This window comes from Cucurbita maxima, unplaced genomic scaffold, assembly GCF_002738345.1.
Source record: "Cucurbita maxima cultivar Rimu unplaced genomic scaffold, Cmax_1.0 Cma_Scf00027, whole genome shotgun sequence".
NCBI classification, from domain to species: Eukaryota; Viridiplantae; Streptophyta; class Magnoliopsida; order Cucurbitales; family Cucurbitaceae; genus Cucurbita; species Cucurbita maxima.
In genome coordinates, this window is record NW_019272043.1 from 359,638 (window position 1) to 385,174 (window position 25,537).

Consider the following 25,537-nt stretch of genomic DNA (forward strand, 5'->3'; position numbering starts at 1 on the left):
CAATTAATGTAAACATCAGTCATTTTGGCGTATATGAAATTCAAAATTGAATGACAAACAGTTAAAAAAAAAGGACAGAGACCGTTTTAATTGAAAGGAAAAAAAAAACAAACATGTATCTTTCTTTACCATAAATAACGTTGCAATTTGAAACTTTTTGAAAAAATAAAAGAAAAATCAATTTCTACTCTTAAACTTAATATATATCAATTTAAACTACAATTATTTGTAACTCCATTAATTTATACTATTTATTAGGTTCTAAAAAAATATTGATTTGTGTGTGGGCAAATTGGTAAATATATTTTAGAAAAATATAATATCAAAAATATTTATGTTAATAAAACCCAATTTTTTTTAAATATAATTGTTTTTTTTCGTAACAATAAGGTAATCTAGCGTGGTTTTTAAATAAAATAATAATGTATTAACTTTAGTTAAAAAATTTAAAAATAAAAAAAGTTTAATGTTTACAACCATTCAAGTTAGACATAATCGATTTTACTAGTAAAGCAGTTCGAATCTCAAACAAGTATTCTTGCCTTCATATTACATTTTACCCTTATTGATTAAGAATCGTATCCATTGCTATTAAAGTTTTACCGATTTGCCTTAATTATCACTGACCACTCCCAATATAAATCATTGAATCAATAGCAATAAGTCCTATTATCTTGAAATAATATCAAAAGCGGGAGATTCAATTTAACCAATAATTTGAAGCTGAAATTTCACCACGACGATCAGTCAGTTTAACAATATTCAATCAACAAATTTGACGAAGTAATTTAAATTTAATTTAATGAATCAATAAATAAATAAATAAAAATGTGGAAACAAAAATAATCAAAGAACAGAGTGATTAGACTAAAGAAAAAAAGAATAATAATAAAAAGAATGGGATTGTTTGCCAACAGAATCCTTTTGACAATAAATGTTGCAATTTAAAAAATATTTGGACCCAAAAATAATAATAATAATAATAATATATATATTTTAAAAATAAAGTAATTAAAATAGAGAAAGAATGTTATTGTGGAAGCGTTGAAATGAAGGACATCGAGTTAGCTGTCTCTGAGGGTTATTTGATTGAAAAGGCCAATAATAATAATAATAATAAAAAATAATAATAATAAAAAAATAATAATAGTAACAATAAAAGAGGGGGAGACCGAGACAGAACATGGTTACATGTTGGAACAAAATGTGGGGCCCAATTTAAGGTGGTCCAATGTAAAGGGTCAATTAATTGGTTCATTGGGCTGACCCCATTTCTATTATTTTTCCATCCCCCCTCCTTAATTAAATATTTTGTTTTACATATTAATGGTTTAATTTTATTAAAAACTTTTGAATAAACCATCTCAAAAAAATTTATGGTTGAATTTATTATTTAATAAAGGCAACTCAATTCACGAACACTCCTATTTTCAATTGTTTTTTTTAAAATATAAATGCAAAAAAGGAAAAAATGTGTGAATCTAATTATGCGATGAATAGCAACACAACATCATGACAATGAAACACAGCCATGATTAACAATTATTAAAGCAGCGATCGTACGATGAATCGAAGGTTTCATGAACAAAACTGGGCTCCGCTTGTTGCCTGTCGGTCCACGAAAACGGCCCATGTTTTTAGAGAAGTTTTTGGGCTCAAGCCCAATAGAGAATTGGATCAGCCTCCCAAAATGGAATCAGTTGAGATAAATGGGCCGGAAACATCAGGCCCATATTTTTTTCTTTCAATAAAATTACTTACATATATATATTTTAATTATTCATTTATAGTAAAGTTACGTATAATTATATTCTAAATTTTGCCCATTTAATATGGATTTAGTTTGTTATTTGTCCCAAAAATCGAGACCACGAACACTCCTTAAGTAGCTACGTTAGACTTTTGATACCATATAAGGACCTACCTTCTAAGAGTCCTCGAAAATGAACCATGTTGAATATTTTGTTCATTAACTCCATAGAGTGCAGAATCAATCCATTTAAGGGTAATACTGTAAATTCACCGTGTCTGTATAGACTTTTGATAACTATTACCGTAAGAAAATTCCATCAATGAAAATCATCACGAATCTTCCTTACAAAATTCATGAATTTTGGATTCCCGTGCTCCTCACGAAATTTGCTCAATTCCAACCAGCTCACCCCTTGTCTACTTCTATCGAGGTATGGTAAATGGTTGCAAAGGTCGGATAGCCACGACTATCTTAGAAAAACAATTTTGTGGTCAAAACATCTATGATCATTTGGGTCTTCTTCTATGATTAATGTCGTGATTGAAGGTTCATTCATGGTAACGATTCTTTCTATCCAATCTTTAGTTAATTTTTATGTGATTAACGATGTCGTCAAATTGTCTTATGATATATGCGATCGATTAAAAAAATGAAACTAACTCCAATCATACAAATAAAAACGATAACTTTTAAAACCATACGGGACCCTAACGAGATTTGAGTGTTGGTGGGATGGTCAAAGAAAATATGAAAGATGGACCGCACTCCACCACTACTCTTTTTTTATTTGGTACCTCATCCCCACCCCATGCATTACGTGATGAACCAAAACTTATTATTTCTCTCTCTTACTTTCGTTCATATAACTATTTTATTATCGGCACTTTTATCTAAGGATGAAACAAGTGAACCCGATAGGCTCCGCCCTGCCCCTGCCATGAAATTATGTTGACGATGCTAGTAATCGTAATGGCGAGAGTAAGAAAAATTGTCTTTTTCCTTTACGAAATACACTTAGTAATGTACAGACATAATAAATCTACACATATTTTCTCGTATCATTGTGATAGGCTTTTTGTTTATTATAGAGTTGAAATTATTACATATAAATGATTAATGGGTAAGGACCTACTATGTCTCGTTTTCTTTTATCGATTCTCCAAATCGTGCCATCCCGAGATCTTTTGTAGAGGCAGCTACATGCTCATGCTCCCTACGAAGCTAGGGTTTTTTATCCTTCTCTCTCGTTTCGTTAAAAAAACGCTTTTTTTTCCTTCTTTCTTAAGAAACAAACAAATAATTGAACAAATTGTATCCTCCACATTCAAAATGTTTGGACCATAAAAAGCAATTTTTTCCTCTCAACTACCTACCCAAATGGGATTTGGACTATATATATATATATATATATATATATATATATATATATATATTATAAGTAAATTTATTTATTATTATTAAAATAAAAGGTTGAAAAATATGGATAATCTTGGGTGCAATTATTCTCCATGAAATTAATTGAGGTAGGAACCAAAGCATCTGCGCTCCACAATTTTAAAGTGACATTTTGTAATGGGTCTAAAAGACAGCTACAAGACAAATAAGCCCCACATTTATTTATTTATTTATTATTACTTTTTTATTTTTATATAAAATCCCACATCGAATGGAGAAGAGAGAGTGTTAGTGAGCATACTGAGTCTGGAAGGGGTGGATTGTGAGATCTTACATCAAATGGAGAGGGAAGTTAAAAAGAAAACTCTGAAGAAGACAATATCTACTAGCGGTGTAATTGAACGATTATTATATATATATATATAAACTTTAGTTAAAACTACAATCTACTATCAATAATTAGGGTTTACCTACTGAAAGGAGGATAAAATGTTACCGTTTAGGTTTTGCAAGCTGACCCCACTTAGCATCTACCATTATATATCTAAATTAGGTCAAGACCGTCATAGATAAAAACAACTTTTTTTAAGGATCTTTTTACTCATTGTGTCTCGAATTAATTTGAGCCAGCTGAATCTACCATGCTTCACGTGGGATTGTTATCAACTAGTGACGTAATCTAAGTTAAAGTCTACACGAATCATTCGAGAATGACTACTAATTTGTATCTTCACTGCACTTTCACGAAACTTCCTCCGCTCACAAACCCTAATTTTTTTTTTCTCACAAAGAAAACAAAAAGATATCAAAAGAAAATTGTGAGAGATTAAAGGGTTTCCCCTCTTCCCCCTCTTGCCTTTGTCTTTAATTTCCCTTTTCCTCTTCCCTTTAGCTCTCAAAGATTTATTCTTTTTCATAAATTTTTATTGAAAATGGCTCATTCTTCTCTTCCAATCTTCTTAGATCCGCCAAATTGGTCACCGGTAACCTTTCAATTCTTTTAAGTCTTTCGTGTTCGTATGTTTTTCGGGTTCAATTCGGAGTTTAGTGATCAATTTGCTTAATGGGTTTTGTTTTTTTTTTTGGGTTTCTATTCATGAATCAGTCAAATCAACCACAAGGAAATGATCAGCATCAACTTCCGGCGTTCATGCTACCGCCTCAGCCTACGGAGGCTCGGGGCAACAGAGCCCGACCGGGTTCTATGGCGTACCGAGCACGGCTGGCGATGGTACCACAGCCGGAGATGGCACTAAAATGCCCACGTTGTGATTCTACAAACACCAAATTCTGTTATTTCAATAATTACAGCCTTACTCAGCCGAGACACTTTTGTAAAACCTGCCGGCGGTACTGGACCCGCGGCGGCGCTCTTAGAAATGTGCCCGTCGGTGGAGGGTTTCGTAAGAACAAGAAGAAGAAGAAATCTAACCGATCTAAGTCTCCAATTGCTACTCAAATTGAAATGGGTAAGGTCAAATTCATCTCTTTTGATTTAAATTTTTTGAATTTTGAATAAAAAAAATGTTTTTGAATTATTTATTCAAGGAAATTCAAGAACAATTGAGAGCCATTTCCCATCACAATCTTTTCAATTACCTTCAATTCCATCTCTCTCTCGTTTTGGAGCAAACAACTCAGCCCTAAACTTCTCTGGAATTCACATCGGAAACACAAATTCCGGCAGGGAACCGGAGCAATGGCAGCGTTCTCAGCAACAACTGCCGTTCATCATCGCCGGACTCGAACCACCGACTCTCGCCGCTGCATACCCACAAAACCTTCAAACCGAAGTCGACAACTTTGGTTTCCACCAACAACTTCAGAATTCGACGCCCTTTTCAAGGATTCCGATGAAAAACAAAGAACAAGAACAAGGAATTTTATCGAACTTCTTACGACCAGCGGATCAAAACAGCCACTTTTGGGGATGTGATCATCAAAATTCATGGACGGATTTATCAGCTATCAGTTCATCTTCAAGCAGCCATCTTTTGTAAGAATTTATGTTAATGAATGTAACCTTAAAAAAAAAACAAAAATAAATGTAGAGAGTCAATATCGTGATGTTCTAAATTTGGTTTGTCATGTTCTTATTTGAAGAAAAACCCCTCCTTTTTCTTTGGGTATCAAATTAATTGTTTAATGTCACATATTTTAATACAATGTTATATCATATGTTATGAAAAAATAGGTTCATGGGTAATATCTTTATCATTAAGGTTTCGATAGGAACCGATAAAGTTTGGTTTCATCAATATCCTTAAACTTTCAAAAACTTCGAACCAACAATGGATGATATGAAACTAATTGGTAAATGGGAAAGATAAAAAAAAGGTCCCTTAAGTTGTGGTGAATGCTTTTGCTTTTTTAGTCTTTAAGGGTGGTTCCCATATAACAATATTGATGGGTAAAGAAAATAAGTCTCCTTTTACCCCACTTTTTCATCATCAATTTTACAGCTTTACCCTTAAGAAATAAGAATCTGGCAATGGTTCTTGAGAGTAAGAGGATTTAGTAAGCATTTTATTTATAATATAAACTCTTTTAAGTTGGTTACAAAATCTTTGTATTGGGTTATTTTGATGCGAGAGATGTCTATCGGGTAAACCTTTTTCGTCGCTTATTTCAATCGTCATCTTTGCAAAAATTTCATGTATTTTTGTAGAGATTGAAGTTCCTTTAAGTGTATACATACACATACCTACCCACATAATATTCATTTGAAAGAACTTTTAATTAACAATTTATATCTTTTAAAATAATTTATATTAAATAATATAAAAACATCTTAATATATCCATATTTTATAAATAAAAATATAATATAATATTCACCGTAATTTCTAAAATATAAAATTTCAAATTATCAATGTCCTTAAAAAAAATATATATATAAAAGAATGGTAGGATGAGGATTTGGGAGAGGTCCTGTTGGAGACGGAAATATAATATTATCCCCAATACCATTTAATCTAACGGAAAAAAATCTCCTTATTTCGTCTCTCATTTTCGTTTAAACAAAGATTTTTCAGCTTATTTAAAATGAATTTCTGCAAGACTTCGATCAAACAAGTTAAATGAACATTTATATATATATATAAAATAAAAGTGTAGGATGAAATTAAAGGTACTTGATTACCAAAAAGAACACAAATAAAAGTAGCCTCCCTCAGTTAAGTTTAATTAGGAGATTTATTAATGGTTAGTTATTCCATTATATACTCTAATGAATGCATGGTCATATATATATATATATATATATATAAAAGAGAGTAAGGTTTTTGATATGGGGGGTTTTGGGAGGGAGTTGGAAGGGGTGTTCCAAAGAGCAGAAAAAAAAAGAAAAGAAGAAAAGGTGGGAAGACAAAGGAAGGGAATAAAGTGGGAAAGTAAAAGAAGGTAAAGAGAAGGGAGGGTGGCAGAATATAGAAGAGGAGAGTGTGTGTATAGAAATGGGTGACAGCCAAAACTAAGGAAAGCACGCAGACTCAAACTGCACACACCACCCCCAATCAACCCCAATTATGGCACAGAATTTTATGTGCTTTTCTCCACTTTCAAACTGCCCATGAACATGTAGACTAGCTTTTCTTCCATGTGTATAATGAGAGAAAGAAACTAACCCATTAATGGAAACCCAAGCTTGGTTACAAATATGAACTCATATTTCCATAATGGTATGAAGCATAAACTATAACCCTTACTTGTAAACCTATAAACATCATCTTAATTAGCCAATACTGAGAGGCCTCTTCTAAGAGGTATGAAGTCCTCTTAATGAGCTAATGTGGGACTCCATCCCAACAATCCTCGACAAACTTCCTACGTTGAGAATTGTGGAAGGTGGTGGCAGCAACTGGGGTGTCAGAGTTTGAGACCGAGACAAAGATTGTGACTTAGCCTCTTTCTACTGCTATGTAAACCTGTTTATTTGGTCGAGCAATTGTGCTGCTTTCCACTTACCTCTGTCTGTGACATATTATGCCAAATCTATTAGCAAACTAGTCACTCCGGGCTTCTTTGCTTCCACGAGATGTCGCTTGTCTCCTGCACAAAGATTCACCAAAACTGCAGCTGCATTCTCCCTCTTCCTAGGGGATCCTGTTGCAATGAAATCGACTAAAACGGGGACGTCCTTCAGAATTGCTGGCCAGTATGGCTAAAATTTCCAGGGCCTCATCTATCATCTCTATTCTAGATTCTGTCAACAGCTGCATCAGTGTGGAAACAATGTGGGACTCCTGACTGCCTTTACCTTCTCCCCTTGGTAGTAGAAACACAAGTTGAAAAGAGCAGTTGCAGCATCCTTCTTCCCCCTTTGAGTAGCATCATTGAGCAGAGTAATACGTGGCGGATGTTAGGAATCACGACTCTCCAAAATAGTATGATATTGTCCACTTTGAGCGTAAGCTCTCATGGCTTTGCTTTGGGCTTCCCCAAAAGGCTTCATACCAATCGAGATAGTATTCCCCACTTATAAACCCATGATCTTCCACTAAATTAACCAATGTGGGACACACTCCCAATAATCCTCAAGAGCAGAATGGCTCACGATGCACCAATTATTGTTTTATATTCGTCGACAACAGAAAGGCTGAAAAGAGTGGCTGCAGCATTTTCACGTTCTTCCATACTCCCCGACTTCAGCTCATGGACTATGCCAGGTGCTGTCCTGCAGGACATGATACTTCTCTTATTATTGTCACAGCCTGTTCTTGAGTGAGGAGGTTCGTTGTTGAAAGGAGGCCAACAAGGGGAGGGATTGCACCAGCTTCAGCAAAGGCCCCACACGATTTCTTCAATAGAATTGACATTTTCTCAAATTTCTCCCCTGGATCTCCATTGCTAGCTGAAACGGTTCCATGTAAAGCGAGAGACTCTCGAGTAAGATCAGCTATATCCATTAGCTCCAACTTCTCAGCCAATCCCATAAAGACAGAAGGTTCAGTACAGACGCTTTGCTGTTGTTATAGAGAGAGTGGTGGTTAACATACAGCACGGCATCTTGTGTATCAAACCTTCCTTTAGCTCTTTTGAATTGAGAGAGAACAACCTCAACCTGGACTCGGGAAGACTTAGATATGCAAACAACGGTATAAAACATTAATAGCTTATTCAAACCTCAGAATACTTTAAACTATCAGGTCTCTTGATAGAAAGTCTGAAGCTATACCCTAATACCCTAATTCTTTACCTTCTACTTCCATGGCACAGAATTCAATCGATAAAGATTTCTAAGTTATAATCTTTCAACAGTCGAGAGCAGCTAGAAAACCATTTCAAAGATATTAAGAACAAAAAGCGCAATGATAAAATCCTTTACCTGCTCCTTAACTTCATCAGATATATCAAGATCTTCATGTGAAATTTCATTCAGAGCTTTCTCTAGTCTTGCTGTCATCCTGTGAAATTGATTCAAATTTTGCTCTTTCTCCAAGGCCTGAAGTTCGAATAAAAAAAAAAGATTAGAACAAAAACAATATATAGAGCATAAAAAGAGAAATAATCTGATCGGCTGCCGAGATTTGTCTCACATTCATTTTCCCAATCCAAAATCATGATGATCAATTGAGAATAAAGGCAGAAATTTAGACAGAACCTAATTCATATCATCACACAAAACAAAATTCCAAGTTTAGATTACATACGAGTAAAATCTAGAGAAATCGTGAATCACATTGTAATCGGCATCATACGTAAACTAATACAAGGTGCAAGTACGAGATAACAGCTGCAATGCGAATGTCGTCTAATCGAATTGAAGGCGTCAGCAAAGTGTGTTGAACCGGAGGATGTCCATCGAAACATTGTTTATAGCCTAAGCAAAATGTTTTGTTGCGGATACAAATGGAAGCGAAAGTAGGCTCTGAAAATCACAATAGCCGATAATCTGCGATAATTTTTTTTTTAATTTTCCACTTTGCCAAATAGACATCCGAAACAATTAAAGATTCAACACGGAATCGGAACGAAATTCATCAATTCACAACATTGCAAGGCAGAACAGACAGCGTTTAAACAGAAAGCACACAAACAATGGAGTAAACGCACCAGACAAATCTAGCTCCCCTCGCTCCCAAGTCTAAGCAACTCCTTGGTCGAATCCAGAGCTTCCTTAAACGACGCGAGAGCTCTCACGGTATCATTCGGCAGCGCCTGATTCATATCCCACATTGAAAATTGTTATAAAACAAAAAAAATTATTTGCCATATTAAACGGAGAATTTATAGATTAATTTACTGTCTTCTTTATCCCTCTTACATTAACTTAATTACAACCGTACCCTTTATTTAAAATTAAGTTTTTTTTTTAAATGAAATATTAAAATAAAATTTTCCTTGCTTTTACTAGAATAAATAAAAGTTCGTATTATGAGTATTATTTTAAATTTATTTCATTATTTTGAAATTTATAATCATAGATTGAATAATATAATTTACACTTAATTTATTTCATTAATTAAATAATGCTATGTCTTAGAAATAAAATGAATAAAAGGTGACTTGGATAGCTTTGGTGGATATTTTTGGCTAATTTTTTTTTTACCAATTTACCCTTCTAGTTAAGTTTCTCACACCACATTCATGATTTTATTTTAATTTATTTGGTTCCCTAATTAATTGTGCAATTAATTATATAACAATAATATAATTAAGAATAATATATTATATTCCAATTTATGCAAACGTTACGTTTAATTATTATCCAAAATTCACATTTTTTGAGTTTATTTATTTAATTATTTTCTCAATATAGCGTAGGGTGCAGATCGGTAAATGTACCATGTTTTTGGGCGTCTACCTGCTTGAAGCTTAGTGGGCTAATGGGCCGATAATAATGGGCCAAAATGCGATGTAAAGCCCAAATTGTCCTTCTTCCTCGGGCGGCATCGGCTATCTTCTCTCAGCGAATCACAATCAAGTGCAAAGAATTTTTGATTTGAAAACAAATGGTTGAATTACTTGATCGGAAGAAATCGGCGAATTGGCCGGAGCTGATCGGCCGTTGTGTAGTCTCTTTCATACTTGTTTTACTAACTCAATGCAGTCAATTTCTCGTTCCTCAGTTCTTCTTCGATTTGCCCGTGTTCATTCAACTTCTACTTTCAGGTATTTCTCTATTTCTTGCGTTCTTCCTTGAAGCTGATTTGATTGTTGCCATTCACTGAGAGGTTGTCTTGATATTGCAGCTCTATTACTTCTAGCTGTTGTAGGGGTAGTAGGATGGTGCAGGCGGCTTCTTCGAGTTCGAGCGTCAGCTCCGGCGTTCGTTTTCTGCAGTGTACTTTTTGTTTGGGTGGTTTACATAGCTATTGTTCGACAAGGTTCTTTTCTCAAGATTCTATTTGCTTCTTGTGTTTCTACTTCAGAACTTGATTGATCTGAATGTTGGAAGACGTAAAACTTTGGAATAACGTGATAGTTTACTAGTAAATTTGAGCTGAAATGTCATTTTAGGAGTACAAGCTGCTATTTAGATTCGAAGACTAACGAATAATTAGTGTTCAATTTATTTTTTCCTATTCGACTGGCGGGAATTTAGTTGGCTTCCCCACTTTCTAATTGCGTTTTCTTCAATTGGATTTGAGGGATGAGAGTTTACCCTCCTTCTACTCTCCCGCCAATGTATTTGAATTTGCACGAAAAAAGTGTTAGACGAACACGACTCTCCACAATGATATGATATTGTCTACTTTGAGATAAACTCTCATGGCTTTGCTTTGGGATTCCTCAAAAGGCCTCATAACAATGGAGTTAGTATTTCTCACTTATAAACCCAGGATCATTCCCTAAATTAGCTTTGCTTTGGGATTCCCCAAAAGGCCTCATAACAATGGAGTTAGTATTCCTCACTTATAAACCCATGATCATTCCCTAAATTAGCCGATGTGGGACTTTCATCATCCAACACCTCCCCTCGAACAAAGCACGCCTCCCCTTAATCGAGGCTCGACTCCTTTGGAGTCTTATACCAATGGAGTTAGTATTTCTCACTTATAAACCCATGATCATTCCCTAAATTAGCCGATGTGGGACTTTCATCATCCAACACCTCCCCTCGAACAAAGCACGCCTCCCCTTAATCGAGGCTCGACTCCTTTGGAGTCTTATACCAATGGAGTTAGTATTTCTCACTTATAAACCCATGATCATTCCCTAAATTAGCCGATGTGGGACTTTCATCATCCAACACCTCCCCTCGAACAAAGCACGCCTCCCCTTAATCGAGGCTCGACTCCTTTGGAGTCTTATACCAATGGAGTTAGTATTCCTCACTTATAAACCCATGATCATTCCCTAAATTAGCCGATGTGGGACTTTCATCATCCAACAAAAAGAAATATAACAGAGCTATCTATTCTGCGTAGTCTAAATAACAATACCTTGTGTGCTTTGCAGCTGCTACACATTTGATGGATCTTCTGTTTAATGGGCAGATAATCTTGCTCATTTTTGGCCTTTGTAGGTCTGTTTCCCAACTTTTCTGTTGATTCTTCAGAATTCCTTTTCTCCATAACTAACGGAGGCAAGGTTTTGTAGTTGATTTTTTTTCATATTTCGCGGGAAATATCTTATGTTATTACCTCATGATGCCTGCTTGTCTGGTGTTCTATTTCTTATTCTAACAGACAGGTTTATAATGGCAGGATGTTATCCAGTGATCCTGGTTTGGTATCATATAGTCCATCCCCTTCGGATTTAATTGCCCAAAGTTCAAGTTCAGAAATTGACACTTACCATCAGGTTGAAATTTAATTGAGCTTATTATGTTACAGTGTCTTGAAATATCAACGAGTAGTCCTTATCTCAGGCGTTCAACTGAAGCAGTAGATTCTCTCCCTCTCTCTCTCTCTCTCTCTCTCTCTCTCTCTCATGTTTAGGAAAATAACAAATATTTTGCCATCATACAAAATTTCATATTACCTGCCCATCTTGTTTCTGTTTTTGTGTTTGTTTTAAGTGATTCCTGATTAGAACTTTGCGAAATTTATCCTGTTCTTAACCTTTAACTTGAATATTATCCAACGTTTCCTGCATCAAGGCCATGTTAAGTATAATGGGTATTGCTTAAGTTGTAGGTACTTCTGTTACCATGGAAGTTCTTGTTCTTTTCTTTCAGTAATTGACTGATATAACTTTTGGTTAATGTTCTTCTTCCAAGGATACTGAATTGGGTGATAGGGTGAGATGCTGTCAGATCTGCAAAGCATATGTTAAAGGCTTTGACCACCATTGTCCTGCATTTGGAAACTGTATTGGTAAATAGTACATGATGGCAATGATGGAGATTTAGTTAAATCTTTTATAGGAAAAACTGTTATTTAATTTATCTACTTAGGTTAGCATCGTCTCATTTTGTAATTTCAAGTCAATTAGAATCTTCACTTGGGCTGAAATAGCGTAACTTGCTTGTGATTGTAGTGCAGGGCATAAAAATTATCTCCTCTTCATGGTTCTACTAATTGGATTTCTCTGGACTGAAGCAACTTACTTGGTGTGTTTATCTCAATGTAAGTCTATCTTTAGCTGAACCCATCTTAAGTTTCATCGTACAGTACTTAACCGATTTTTCAGATGCAGCGCAGTTTGTGGTTCCTGATGGCGATGGAACTAGGCTAGAGGTGTGCCTCTGCATACTTTTCCTTGGTCGCTGTCGCGATTTGTATTATAATCCATATGAGTTGTTTAGAACCTGCGCCACTGCTGCTAACACCGTTTGAATCAATTGTTCAGATTAGTCTCTCAAGGAAAGTGGCCAGCAGCACCATGCTATTCTCCATTCTACAATTAGTATGGCAGGTGTATTTCTTTCGCTTATTTGTATTGCATATAGGAGGCTTAATTCCAGTTGACACAGGACATTAAGAATCCAAAACCTGTCAAGATTTTGTTTTACTTGAAATGTGATAGATCTTTTACAACTTTTAGGTGCTGTTCTTACTGTGGCACATGTATTGTATCTGCTTCAATATCAGAACAGATGAATGGGTAAGTTCCTAACTGCTATGGGGCACTAAACTTTTTACGATCTCGTCTTGCTTTGTTAAAATTTTTCCTTTTAGTGATTCGTTCAATTCACCTCATGAATCACCTCCATTTCAGATTCACTGGAAGAGGTACCCGGAATTTCAAATTTTTATCCAGTCTTCGCATGGTAAGAATACCTTGCAAAAATATTCTCTACGACTTTAATCATGGGAATATATATATGTTTATACAACTAGTTGCAACTCGGTGGTCTGCAGGTGAAAAGTCCAGTGAAGTGAGGTTCAAAAACCCTTATGACAAAGGAGTTTTACAGAATTTGAAGGAGTTTATGGCGTCAAAACGTTGAGACTAGTGTTTGAGTATTGATCTTGGCATTCTTCGGCAATGAGTTTTTACTGGTTTCAATAATTATCCATGCTCTTAACTTGTATATTTTTTAACACAACAAATGTGGAGTGGATGAGTGAGCCTTTAACCTCTAAAAATATTATAGGTGCCTTTAATGACTATGCTCTAACGGACTCGAATCTTGTATATTCTTAAAATATATGTATAGGAAAGGAAATATTGATCATATTTTGCTCTGTACTTGCTCATAACCACTCTAATCAGTTCCAAACTTTGTAGTTTGATTAGCCTAGACCCAGCTTCGAAATCAAAGGAGCAACTTTCTATCTCACACTAACAAAGGAAATCAAATTGACTGAAGTATCCAGGTTAATTCACCTCTCTCCTTGTTTATTCTCTTATAGTTTTTGTTATTTGGTATCTATGTATTGAGATGACCTGCATAAGAAAATGAAGAATATACGTTATCTTTTCAGATTAGTGGTCTGAGAAATAGATTAGGGGAGTCATACAATATCTAAGGGGGGTGGAAATGGGCAATTAGGATAGAGATTAGGGAGTGGGTTGGTGATAGCCCAAGCCCACTGCTAATAGATATTATTCGCTTTGACCCGTTATGTATCGCTGTCAGCCTCACGGTTTTAAAACGCGTCTACTAGGGAGGTTTCCACAACCTTATAAGAAATGTTTCGTTCCCCTCTGCAACCGATGTGGGAGCTCACAATCTACTCCCGTTTGGGGGCCTAGCGTCTTCGCTAGCACATCGCCCAATATCTAGTTTTGATATCATTTGTAAGAGTCCAAGCCCATCACTAGTAGATATTGTCTGATTTGGCCTGTTATGTATTGTCGTTTGCCTCACGGTTTTAAACGCGTCTACTAGGGAGAGGTTTTCACACTCTTATAAGTAATGTTTCACTCCCCTCTTCAACCGATGTGGGATCTCACATAACTAATTGTGTTAGAGAGTAATAGTATGAGATTAACAAAATATTTAGGGGGCTAAGTATGCGATTACAAGGAGATCAGGAAAAGAAAAAGATATAGCAGACAAAAATGATGATAACATAATGTTATTTCTCAAGAACACAGTAAAAAGTTGGATACTTTAAGAGAGTTAAAAATTAAAAGAGACATTGTGTTTGCTTTACTTAGACCTCATTATCAAATGTTTATTATCTCTCTTAATCAATGTTTGCTTTACTTAAACCTCATTATCAGGCTCTATAATCTCCTCCAATTTATAGATGGAGGGAGAGAAGACTTTGGGTGTTGGAAGTAGGGAAGGGAATCAGAAAAATTAAATGCCATCATTAAGAGAAAAAACGAATTTTATAGGCTCTAGACTTGTTTCCTTACTCCGCTATATTCATATATTTTGAGCTAAATTGTGAGATCCCACCTCGGTTGAAGAGAGCAGCGAACCATTTTTTATAAGAGTGTAGAAACCTTATCTGTAGTAGACACGTTTTAAAACTGTAAGATTGATAGCGATACGTAACGTGACAAAGTGGATAATATTTGTTAGTGGTGGGTTTGAGTTGTTATAAATGATATCAGAGCTAGACACCGATCGATGTGTCAACGAGGACACTGAGTCCTTGGAGTAGATTGTGAGATACCACATCACTTGGAGAGAGGAATAAATCATTCCTTATAAAGGTGTGGAAATCTCTCTCTATTAGATGTGATTTAAAATCATGAGACTGATGACAATATGTAATGGGTCAAAACAGACAATAAGATTGTGAGATACCACACCAGTTGGAGAGAGGAACAAATCATTCCTTATAAGGGTGTGCAAATCTCTCTCTACTAGATGTGCTTTAAAACTATGAGGCTGACGACAATATTTAATGGGTCAAAGCGGATAATATCTACTGACGATGGACTGGAGCTATTACATAAATGAACTGTATTTGATGGTTGTCAATTTGAGCGTATATCAAAGATGTATATTTAGTGGAAGAGATTGGAGTTTGAATTTTCTTGTATTAAATATTATTGAATTAAAAGAAGTCATATTATTAAGTAAAAAAATAAAATAATAAAAATATATTCTTAAATTACTAAAATTATTATTTAAATGAAATGAAAAACAGCATCAAGTAATTTAATCAAACAAATTACTAAAATTAAAAAGAAAAGAAGTTTTCGAGAAATTAATTAATGAACATTTATTCCCTAAACAAATTAATAAATGAACATTAGTGTATGGCTTGTTGGTCAATCGCGCAACATTAGGAATCTAACTGCCCGAAAAATATCCGATCTCTGCCCGCAGTCAGTATTACAACTTTCCGTACTGGCACGTTCAGCTTCTCTCTGTTTTCCCGATTTCAGGCTTCTCCATTTCCCCCTTTTGGGACCCGATAGTATATAGTGATGGACCTGATGGACCTCTTTGTATTCTGTGGCAGTGGCCTCAATTTCTGATTGAAGAGCGTCTTTAATGGAGGTCAGAGGCTGCGGCAGGGACCTCTGCTGAGTTGCTTCTGCTCTCTACTGAGCGATTTCAACAGAGGAAGAACATGGGTCAGGGGCTGAGTTGCAGTGCGAGTCATGAGAATGGATTGTTTAGTGCTGTCCAGTGCGGAGATTTGGAAATCGTTCAAGTTTTGCTGAAGAACGAACCGTCTCTGTTGCATAATACCACTCTCTATGATCGTCAGTCTCCGCTTCATATTGCCGCTGCTAATGGCCAGATCGAGGTGTGTTCTTGTGTTTTTCTTGTTGTTTGATTTCGATTTTGTTTGATTTCGATTTCGTTTGATTTTGTTTCGTTTTGGTGCATATGTTGAGAGATTAGGGGGTATTGAATGTGGTTGATTGAGCTGTTTCTGATGAGGACTCTGTTTTTTGTGTGTTTTGTTTTATCATTATTAGATCCTCTCTTTGCTCTTGGAACGATTTTCCAATCCGGATTTGTTGAATCGTCACAAGCAGGTGGGGTTTCTTATTCTAATTTGAATTTTTCAGTTACTTTCAAATGATTTCTTCTCAGTTCTCAGTGGATTTTGATTCTTGAATGCGAACGTTTCTTTCAGACTCCGCTCATGTTGGCAGCAATGCATGGAAAGATCTCCTGTGTGAAGAAGCTCCTTGAAGTTGGAGCAAATGTATAAATTCCCATTTCTTTTGCTGTTTACAAAAGCTTGATTCGAAACACTAATTTGGATATGAATCTTCTCAGATTTTAAAGTTTGACTCCCTTCACGGGCGGACTTGCTTGCATTATGCTGCTCATTATGGCCATTTTGATTGCTTAGGAGCCATTCTTTCTGCTGCTCAATCAAGCCCTGTTTCTGCTTCTTGGTATTTGTCCATCTCTTTAAAGTACCCATTAGCTTTTCAGGTGAACTCATCGATTAACTTATTGTGAAATAGGGGATTTGTACGATTTGTGAATATTAGAGATGGCAAGGGAGCAACCCCTTTGCATTTGGCAGCTCGTCAAAGACGACCTGAATGCATTCATATTCTGTTGGATAATGGAGCTCTTGTTAGTGCTTCAACTGGTGGCTATGGGTATGTTTCTAAATCAAGTAGTTTTTTAGCTTCCTTTCGTGTAAAGATGGATTTGAAAAGAAAAAAAATTCTATGAACAGATGCCAAGGAAGCACACCCCTTCATTTAGCAGCTCGTGGAGGGTCCTTGGATTGCATCAGGGAGTTGTTGGCTTGGGGGGCCGATCGCCTTCAGAGAGATTCCACTGGGTATCATCAAAATACCAATTTACATCATAACCTTGTTTTAGCTGCACATAATCAACGAAACACCCTTTATAACGGTGTCAAAACCTTTCTCTAGCAGACGCGTTTTGAAGCCTTGAGGGGAAAGCCCAAAGAGGACAATATCTGTTAGCGGTGAGCTTAGGCCGTTACAGATTAAGCTAATTAATGTGTCTTTCTCTCTGTTTACAGGAGAATTCCTTATGTAATTGCTATGAAGCACAGACATGGAACCTGTGCAGCCTTGCTGAATCCTTCATCCACTGAGCCACTTGTTTGGCCATCGCCCTTGAAGTTTATCAATGAGCTTCATCAAGAAGCAAAGGCTTTATTAGAACAGGCATTAATGGAGGCCAACAGGGAGAGGGAGAAGAGCATCTTGAAGGCAACTCCTGACACAGTGGTTGACAATTTGTCTGAGGTAATCAAGAATTCCTTTAACTTTTAGAGTAGATTTTAAACACGGCAGCCATCGGGCATTCGAAACGTCGTGGGCTACTTTGATTCGCACTATAAAGTTGAGTTTAAATCGAAGATTTTCGAGTAAGTATCATGATTCAAAGTTTTCATGGTGATTGATTGTTATGGTTTTGAAGCTTTTGGAACTCCCCATCTGCTTGTCACTATTAGTGGCATTGCATTCCTAATTTGGCAGAATTCACTTTATTTCTGAAAGCATCTCTGATGTAATGTAGACTTCTCATTTGTTTCTTGGAGAGCTTTTTCAACTTACACTCTTAGGAGACACGTGATGAATGGTCCCATTATCTGCACCTTCAATTATCAGTTCTCTTCACTTACTGAGCTTTTGAACAATTATTAGCATTGCTTTGCTTGCTATGGTTCTTGCAGATCAGTGATGGAGATGCAGAGCTATGCACCATTTGCTTTGAACAAGCTCCCAAAATTGAAGTTCAAAGCTGTGGCCATGTCATGTGTGCTCAATGCACCCTTTCCCTTTGCTGCCACAGCAAGCCAAATCCGTCCACAGCCTGCATAACACCCCCAGTTTGCCCGTTTTGCCGAAGCAACATTATTCGTTTGGTCATCGCCAAGACGAAAACAATGGAGGAAGTTGATGATCATGAAACTAATAGCCCATCCAAGCAGAGAAAGGGAAGGAAGGGTGTGAACTTGAGTGAGGGTGATAGTAGCAGCTTGAAAGGGTTGTCGTCGATAACTGCTTTCGGGAAGATGAATGGTGGCCGTGGCTCTGGACGGATAGCTGCCGCAGACGATGATCAATCAGTTGATAAGATAAGCTTGGTTAGTAGGTGAAAATGGCAAATCATACCATCTTTTTGATCAATCAAGCTCCCTTTTACCCTTTCTCGCATTGCATAAAGATCAAAGTATTCAATGACTTGAATTTGGTGTTGGGTCCCATCAATAAATAATATAAGAAGGAAAAAATAATAAATAAATAAATAAAGTCCATGTTTTCTTATAGAATAGGGAAAAGGAGAGATATTAAGCAAAGAAGTTGGTGGTGAGTATTGTCTTTGTGGGTCAAGTTTTTGTAATTTGATTTCTTTATTTATTATTTATTTAAAAGAATGAAAAATATCCAAATTCTTGAATGGATGGAAGGAGTGAAGGCACGTGGCTTAGGGGGGGTCACGTGATGATGTCTCTCATTAAATAAATAATTTGGATAAGTTTTATTATATTTATGACGTCTGACTTCGACACGTGGAGGAGGTGGAGGAAAGGCTTTGAGATCAAGACGTTCAACTCTGACTTGTAATTTTTTTCCGCGATTTGTTTATCAGAGCAATTACGAATTTTTTTCATTTACTATTAAAATAAAATATTATTATTATTATTATTTAAACTATATATGCATGAAAAGCCGGATCCAGTTTTGGGTGATTGATTGGTTTATTTATTTATTGAATTATTAGCATATTAATTATACTAATAATTTGTCAATACGTTAAAATATTTTAAAAAATAATTATATATATATATACACGAAATTAATGAGAATTATTAAGAGTATTAATGCTAATTTTTAAAATTTCAAAAAGGTTTAACTATAGTTTTTTAAAAAAACACTCTTAAAATTAGGTTTATTAAGTGTAAAACGTGATTAGGACTTGACAACCAAAACATTTTTTTTTTAATTTTTTTTGTTTTTTTTTTTAATATCATTTATTTAGACCATTTTAAAAAGAAACAGTTGCTTAGACAACGTCACGTCCCAATTCTAATTCTAATTGCGTTTTCAACCAAAAAAGGGTTTAATTCAATTTTAAATTGACAAAAACCTAATCTAATTTGACTATATATATATATATATATATATATATATATATATATATATATATATATATATATATATATATATATATGATTATTGCATTTTACTCTATATTTTAAGATATCCTTAGCTATCGAGAAACGTCCCTTCTTTCGGTATGATTGTCCTGTCAAATTAAAGACCAAATGATCGAACCCAACCTAACGTCATGTCTAATAATTTAATACATTTATCCATTGAATTATGCTTATGTTTGTATCTGGTGGTTAGACGGAGTGTACACAACGATTAGTAAGAAGATATAACGAACGCTTAACGAATTCCACGAGAAATTGAAGAAAGAAAGAAAGGCTCACTGTAAATTGAGATCATTATTTGTTTCAAAAGGCAAGAAATTCAATCAATATCAAAGCAAGTTCAGTGTCCACAAACCCAAGAACAAAGCAAAGCAATTCCATGGTCATTTGGTGGTTCAGTTCCGCCGTTTCTCCCAGTTTGAGCATCTGAACCAAGGCTAGGTTGAGGAGGAGCCACACAGCCATTGATGAATAAGGAGTTTGGTTCTGGAGCATACTGAGCTAATTCCATTTCATCTCCTCCATACATCATTACACTTTGATTTCTCCTGTTTTCGTCTGCTGCTCTTCTTTCTTCTTCTAAGAATTGGCCTAACGACGGGCCGTTGTAGACGCTATCTGCGTCGGTGTTGTCCCTCGAGCATAACGAGAAAAGCCATGTTCTTGATCTGGTATTGCTCCTCTTGTTCTTTGTGCTCTCTGTTCTTCTTCCTCTGATTGATCTTCTTGAGAGCTCCAAAATGTTTGAAACTCCTATTAGACTCCCTAGTGTGATGCTTTTGTCATGGAAGAATGATCCTGTCGACTGCAACATTAACGAATGGCACGACGATGTAAGATCGATAGTCACGAGTCATAATCGTGGCTATTCAAATTTGGTAACAAAATTGTTGACCTCTTTCGACAATCAGATGTTGAGTTAAGGACATAAAATGTTAGGAACCACGACCTTCTACTATGGTATGATATTGTCTACCCACCCTGAGGTCTATAGAGCCCTCGAACAGCCTCCCCTTAAATCAAGGCTCGACTCCTTCTCTGGAGTTGTCAAACAAAGTACACTGTTTGTTCGACAATTGAATCACTTTTGACTACACTTTAAGGCTCACAACCTCTTTGTTCAACATTTGAGGATTCTATTGACATAACTAAGTTAAGACCATAACTCTGATACCATGTTAGGAACCACGACCCTCCACAATAGTATGATATTGTCTAGTCACCCTAAAGTATATGGAGCCCTTGAACAACCTCCCTTAAACGAGGCTCGACTCCTTCTCTAGAGCCCTCTGAACAAAGTACACAATTTTTTCGACACTTGAGTCACTTTTGACTATACCTTTGAGACTCACAGCCTCTTTGTTCGACATTTGAGGATTCTATTGACATGACTAAGTTAAGAGCATGACTCTAATACCATGTTAGGAACTAAACCCGTAACCCATGATCAACCTCTTAATTAACCGACGTAAGACTCCTCTCCCAACAATCCTCACCACATGGGATGCCTCTGCTACTACCATAAACAACTTTGAATCACTTAACTCAGCATTATGGCTTCACAAAAACAGGACCCAATGAACTAAACAAGCAATCAAAAGATCAACAATCACTTATTTGCTACTCCATCCACATTACTTTCAAAGACTTTCATGCATTAAGAGATATAAACACAAAGAACAAGACTAAACAGTAACATTCCCAGATCTGATAATCACTGTTCTGAAAACACAAGAACAGTAAGAAATACACTGACCTCAGTGTCCAAATCAGATGAAGAATCAGTGAATGAAATAGGAGAAGCCGTGATCAAAGTGTTGAAAGACAGTGATCCCAAATAGTCCCTGTTTCCAGGTACCCCAACTCTTAGATTCAAAGGCTGTAAACCAAGAGGCCATCCCTCTCCCTTCAATCAACATCAACAACAAATCATTCCAAAACTACAAAACCAATCCGATCAAACAAAACCCCATAACAGAGAGATCCACATGAAGAATCCAAATGAAATACCTGTTGAGCCATACTCGGACTTGATTATTGAAGAATCCGATATCATTTCAGACACAGAGGCCTTGTCATTTCCTTCTCTACTGATGAATTAGCGAAGAAATCAATATGAGATTTGGATGAACAGAGACGAAATCGGGTTGGTTTCATGGATTAGGGGATTTTGGAGGCGGTTAGAGAAAGCAAGTTCAAATGGGTCAAAAGGGAAGGAAAGGGCTTAGGATTATTACCCATTTGGAAGCATTTTTCTGTTGCTTTTCTTTTGATTCGCTTTCGCTTTCTTTTTCTTTTTCCTCGTCTCTTGGTTTTGTAGGAATCGTTTCTTTTGGCATAATATTATCGAAGAAAGCAAAGCCCCAATTTCAGAAACTGTCTCCCTGGATTTTACGGTTTTGCCCCTCATGATTTGGTAGAAGGTGGACGGTACAGGGGTAGATTAGGAAAGAAAATTTGGCGTCGCTTTACCCCATGATGATCGGGCAGATTAGAGAAGGGTACTCACTGTAATTGAGTTCACTTTTAAAACTTTTCATTTTATTAAATTCAACCCTAATCTTATGCAAATTATGAAATTAACCCCACCAATATTTTTTAATTATTTATTTATATTTTAAAAATAAATTATGTCATTTCAGACAAAATATATATATATAAACTTTAATGTCAATATAAACGTAAGTTTAACAACAAAATACCTATATTAATAATAATTACAATAATGAAATCAAAATTTTAAAGATAATGATGAATAATTGTATTTTTTTTTTTTGAAAATTACGTAAATTTGTGTTTATTTTTTTCAACAATTTAAAATTGGAATAATTAAATTTGTGACTTGCAAAATAAAAAAAAAAATTATATATTTTTATGGTACTTGTCACATCATCTCCGAATGAATAATAGATGAAATCATATATTTTTACGAGAACTTTTTAATATTTCTTATAAATTAGGTTAAAGATGAATCAAACCAGATGGAACTAAGATGTCATGAGTTGTGGACACATCTTCAATTAGTCTCTCAATCATGCTGACTCTTAGCCTATTGAGCTTCAATTCCTTGACCCGGGTCCTTATACGATGACCCAAATTTTGTTAGGCTTCTTCCAATAAGTTTTAGTTTTGAATGGGTTCATTTCGTCTAAAATTATCCCATTGTTAAATTAATAAGGTAAATAATTGCAAATATAGTATTTGAATTTTAATTCATTGTTTTTTCTGACAATAATAAGATCATCTTTTACCTTTTTGTAATAACTTTTTATTTAATTAACTGATGATTATCTGAAAATTAATTTAAATTGTACTGTGGGCTTTTACAAGATTTGCAAGGCCCAAGTTACTCATATACTGGGCCAAGGTCCAATGGATCGAATGTCGGAGCCCATTAACAGTTGAATTTTAAAATATTTCCTTATTAACAACTTTTTAAATTACAATCCACTAAATTTGCTTATGTATTGAATTTTAAAATATTTAAAATCAGTTTTTATATCTGAACATCACGTTTAGCAATATAAAACCATATATTAATTAATGTTTTAAAATTAATTTAAATCCGACAAAGATAATTTTAATTATATCTAAAATATTTGTTATCCACACATTATCTTAAAACAATGAAGATTTAGAATATTTAATGGAAAATTTAAAAAAAAAAATGCTAATGGAATTGAAAACCCATGCAGTTTGCATTAAATAATAAAATTACAGGAACAACTACACGACAACAAATTCAAAAGAAACGTCGTCGTTTCACCTTCTTAACAATCCTACCGCCATAAAGCTGATTCGAAGGAAACAGCAGCTCCAAATCAACCTCCATTTCGCGGAAGAGACAATTATGCGACATAAAGATCGACCGGCCAACACCGGCCTTCCGTTTCGCCGACGGCAACCTCCTGGGTTTTCTCGGTGGCGGAGGACACTGAAGAACCACTGCAGGCTCCAAAGATCTCGGAGTCTTGACGAAATCATCCCGACAATCTTCTTCTTCTTCCTCGTCCTCGTGTCGAAAACAAGAACTCTGCAACTTTAGCTCCAAAGTGGAGAGTAAAATCTCAAACTTGTCTTCCTTTTGGGGATGATGCTCCATTATGGGTCTAATCAAAATTTTAAAATCAGACTATTTTATGATAATGATTTTGATTAGTGCTTAATTGGATATTTATAGAGAGAGGAAGGGTAGAAGGTTCGGAGGTTGAAATCACCCACCAAAATCATGTGAAGAATCCAAACCAAAATACAACCAATTATAAACTAATTCACCACTTATTTAATTATTATTTCTTTTCTTGAAAATGATAGTAATGAACACTTTTCAATTAATAAGGTTGGTTCGGTCTCTACCACATTAGGTAGGTCGACATACGTCTTCTCTGTTCCTTAAACCTTCGTGGGCATTGTTGTATTTGTTGGATGATGAAAGTCTCACATCGGTTAATTTAAGGAATGGTCATGGGTTTATAATCTAAGAATACACTCTCCATTGGCATGAGGCCTTTTGGGAAGCCCAAAGCAAAACCATGAAAGCTTATGCTCAAAGTGGACAATATCATACCATTGTGGAGAGTCGTGTTCGTCTAACAGTATTTTCCTTGGATCTTCCCTCTTTTAGAAGAATATCATACCATTGTAGAGAGTCGTGTTCGTCTAACAGTATCTTCCCTCTTTTAGAAGAATATCATACCATTGTAGAGAGTCGTGTTCGTCTAACAGTATTTGCCTTGGATCTTCCCTCTTTTAGAAGAAGGTGAAGCGAGCTTGCCTAACAAGGACTATATACCCTAAAATAGTCCGAGGTTTTATTAATACATCTTAATTTTTAAAATTTTAAAAATTTTAAAATAGCATCAAAACAATTAACCAGCATAAAATAAAAAGTTATTGTCTGCCCCTCATTGATTATCTATGCTCGGATAGATATATTATTTTATTAATTTAATTTTTAAAAAAATGGTAAATAATATAATACACGAGGAGAGGGACCCACAGAAATCCTAATTGGGATTGCTTCAGTTTCACTAAAAGCAATAAGAACAATCAGCAGCGAAGAATTTGGCCAAAATTTGGCGCTGCCTTTTTTTTTCTTTTTTTTTTTTTTTCATTTATTTTCGGATAATTTTTATTTTTTTAAAATATTTATGGAGGCCCCCTTAGGCCTCAAATTTCCGGATTATTAATTAAACGGTCCTGTTAAAGTGGATTAGTTGGCTAATCAAATCGCCCTTTCCATTTTACTTACCTACCCTTAATTTTTTTTATTATTATTATTATTTATTTATCCCTCACTTTCTTAAAATAGAAAAATCCAATATTTTCAAATAAAATAATAGCCATATAATTTAAGCGGTTAAGATTTATTAATGTTATCTAATTTTAGTTAGTGTGTTTTTAACTGTTTTTAATTTTCAAAATATTTATTTATTTATTTTTAAATTAAAATGAATGATTAACATAATAATATCATACTTAATTAGGTCCAATTATTTATTTATTGAGATAGTGACGTGGCACCCAACATGTACCTTTTAGAATTTGGAAATAATTATGAATAATCATTTCAGTATTGAAAAAACTTTTCAAATAATATATATAGAAAATAAATTATTATTATTTTTACAAGTTGAATCAAAATTCACGGAAAAGATACTTTATAAAAAAATATATATAATATAATATTTCAAGTCGTTTCGAAATTTAATGCACATTTTTAGTTTCAATATTTCTGAAAATATATAGATTAAATTTAAATATTTAAAAATATAGAGATTAAAATGAAATGAGTTTTAATTTTTATTTTTTAATTTTTTTTTGTTTTAAAAATTATAATGGAATAATTTGGGAAAAATATAGAAATTTATCTTGAATTTAAAGTATGGGCCAAAATGGGCTTTTTTTTTTAATCAGGCGGGTCCGAAATAATCGCGGAGAATAATGGGCCGGGCCTTGCTGTTGAATGGAGCAAGTCC

The 25,537-nt window shown here is 35.0% G+C and overlaps 5 protein-coding genes and 1 pseudogene across 6 annotated transcripts; 3 read left to right on the forward strand and 3 right to left on the reverse strand.

Annotated features, from left to right (window-relative positions):
* Positions 1-3,871: 3,871 nt before the first annotated feature.
* LOC111499929 (dof zinc finger protein DOF3.6-like) lies at positions 3,872-5,333 on the forward strand. The gene is made up of 3 exons (XM_023151659.1): positions 3,872-4,131; positions 4,254-4,617; positions 4,697-5,333. Exons 1-3 carry the CDS (start codon positions 4,081-4,083, stop codon positions 5,146-5,148), a joined length of 867 nt encoding a protein of 288 aa, XP_023007427.1. The 5' UTR covers positions 3,872-4,080; the 3' UTR covers positions 5,149-5,333.
* A 2,122-nt stretch (positions 5,334-7,455) lies between these two features.
* On the reverse strand, positions 7,456-9,324 carry LOC111499464 (annotated as a pseudogene).
* A 739-nt stretch (positions 9,325-10,063) lies between these two features.
* LOC111499547 (probable protein S-acyltransferase 15) lies at positions 10,064-13,716 on the forward strand. 2 transcript variants are annotated; one of them, XM_023151122.1, is made up of 11 exons: positions 10,064-10,260; positions 10,341-10,475; positions 11,551-11,617; positions 11,799-11,895; positions 12,314-12,410; positions 12,579-12,662; positions 12,727-12,773; positions 12,886-12,951; positions 13,081-13,140; positions 13,255-13,306; positions 13,398-13,716. In XM_023151122.1, the coding sequence occupies exons 1-11, from the start codon at positions 10,101-10,103 to the stop codon at positions 13,484-13,486; spliced, it is 954 nt and encodes a 317-aa protein (XP_023006890.1). In that variant the 5' UTR covers positions 10,064-10,100; the 3' UTR covers positions 13,487-13,716. The 2 variants fall into 2 exon arrangements, with proteins under 2 accessions (XP_023006890.1, XP_023006891.1); XM_023151123.1 differs by having other exon boundaries at positions 12,733-12,773.
* A 51-nt stretch (positions 13,717-13,767) lies between these two features.
* LOC111499545 (putative E3 ubiquitin-protein ligase XBAT31) lies at positions 13,768-18,783 on the forward strand. Its single transcript, XM_023151119.1, has 9 exons — positions 13,768-13,856; positions 15,832-16,199; positions 16,375-16,434; positions 16,536-16,607; positions 16,682-16,803; positions 16,876-17,016; positions 17,097-17,204; positions 17,412-17,640; positions 18,072-18,783. Exons 2-9 carry the CDS (start codon positions 16,020-16,022, stop codon positions 18,495-18,497), a joined length of 1,338 nt encoding a protein of 445 aa, XP_023006887.1. The 5' UTR covers positions 13,768-13,856; positions 15,832-16,019; the 3' UTR covers positions 18,498-18,783.
* Positions 18,784-19,814: 1,031 nt separating this feature from the next.
* LOC111499548 (uncharacterized protein At3g17950-like) lies at positions 19,815-21,865 on the reverse strand. The gene is made up of 3 exons (XM_023151124.1): positions 21,570-21,865; positions 21,316-21,465; positions 19,815-20,364 (listed from the first exon to the last, which is right to left on the reverse strand). The coding sequence occupies exons 1-3, from the start codon at positions 21,579-21,581 to the stop codon at positions 19,900-19,902; spliced, it is 627 nt and encodes a 208-aa protein (XP_023006892.1). The 5' UTR covers positions 21,582-21,865; the 3' UTR covers positions 19,815-19,899.
* Positions 21,866-23,301: 1,436 nt separating this feature from the next.
* Positions 23,302-23,661, reverse strand: LOC111499465 (cyclin-dependent protein kinase inhibitor SMR14-like). Its single transcript, XM_023151033.1, has one exon. It carries the CDS (start codon positions 23,659-23,661, stop codon positions 23,302-23,304), a length of 360 nt encoding a protein of 119 aa, XP_023006801.1.
* Between the last annotated feature and the right edge of the window lie 1,876 nt (positions 23,662-25,537).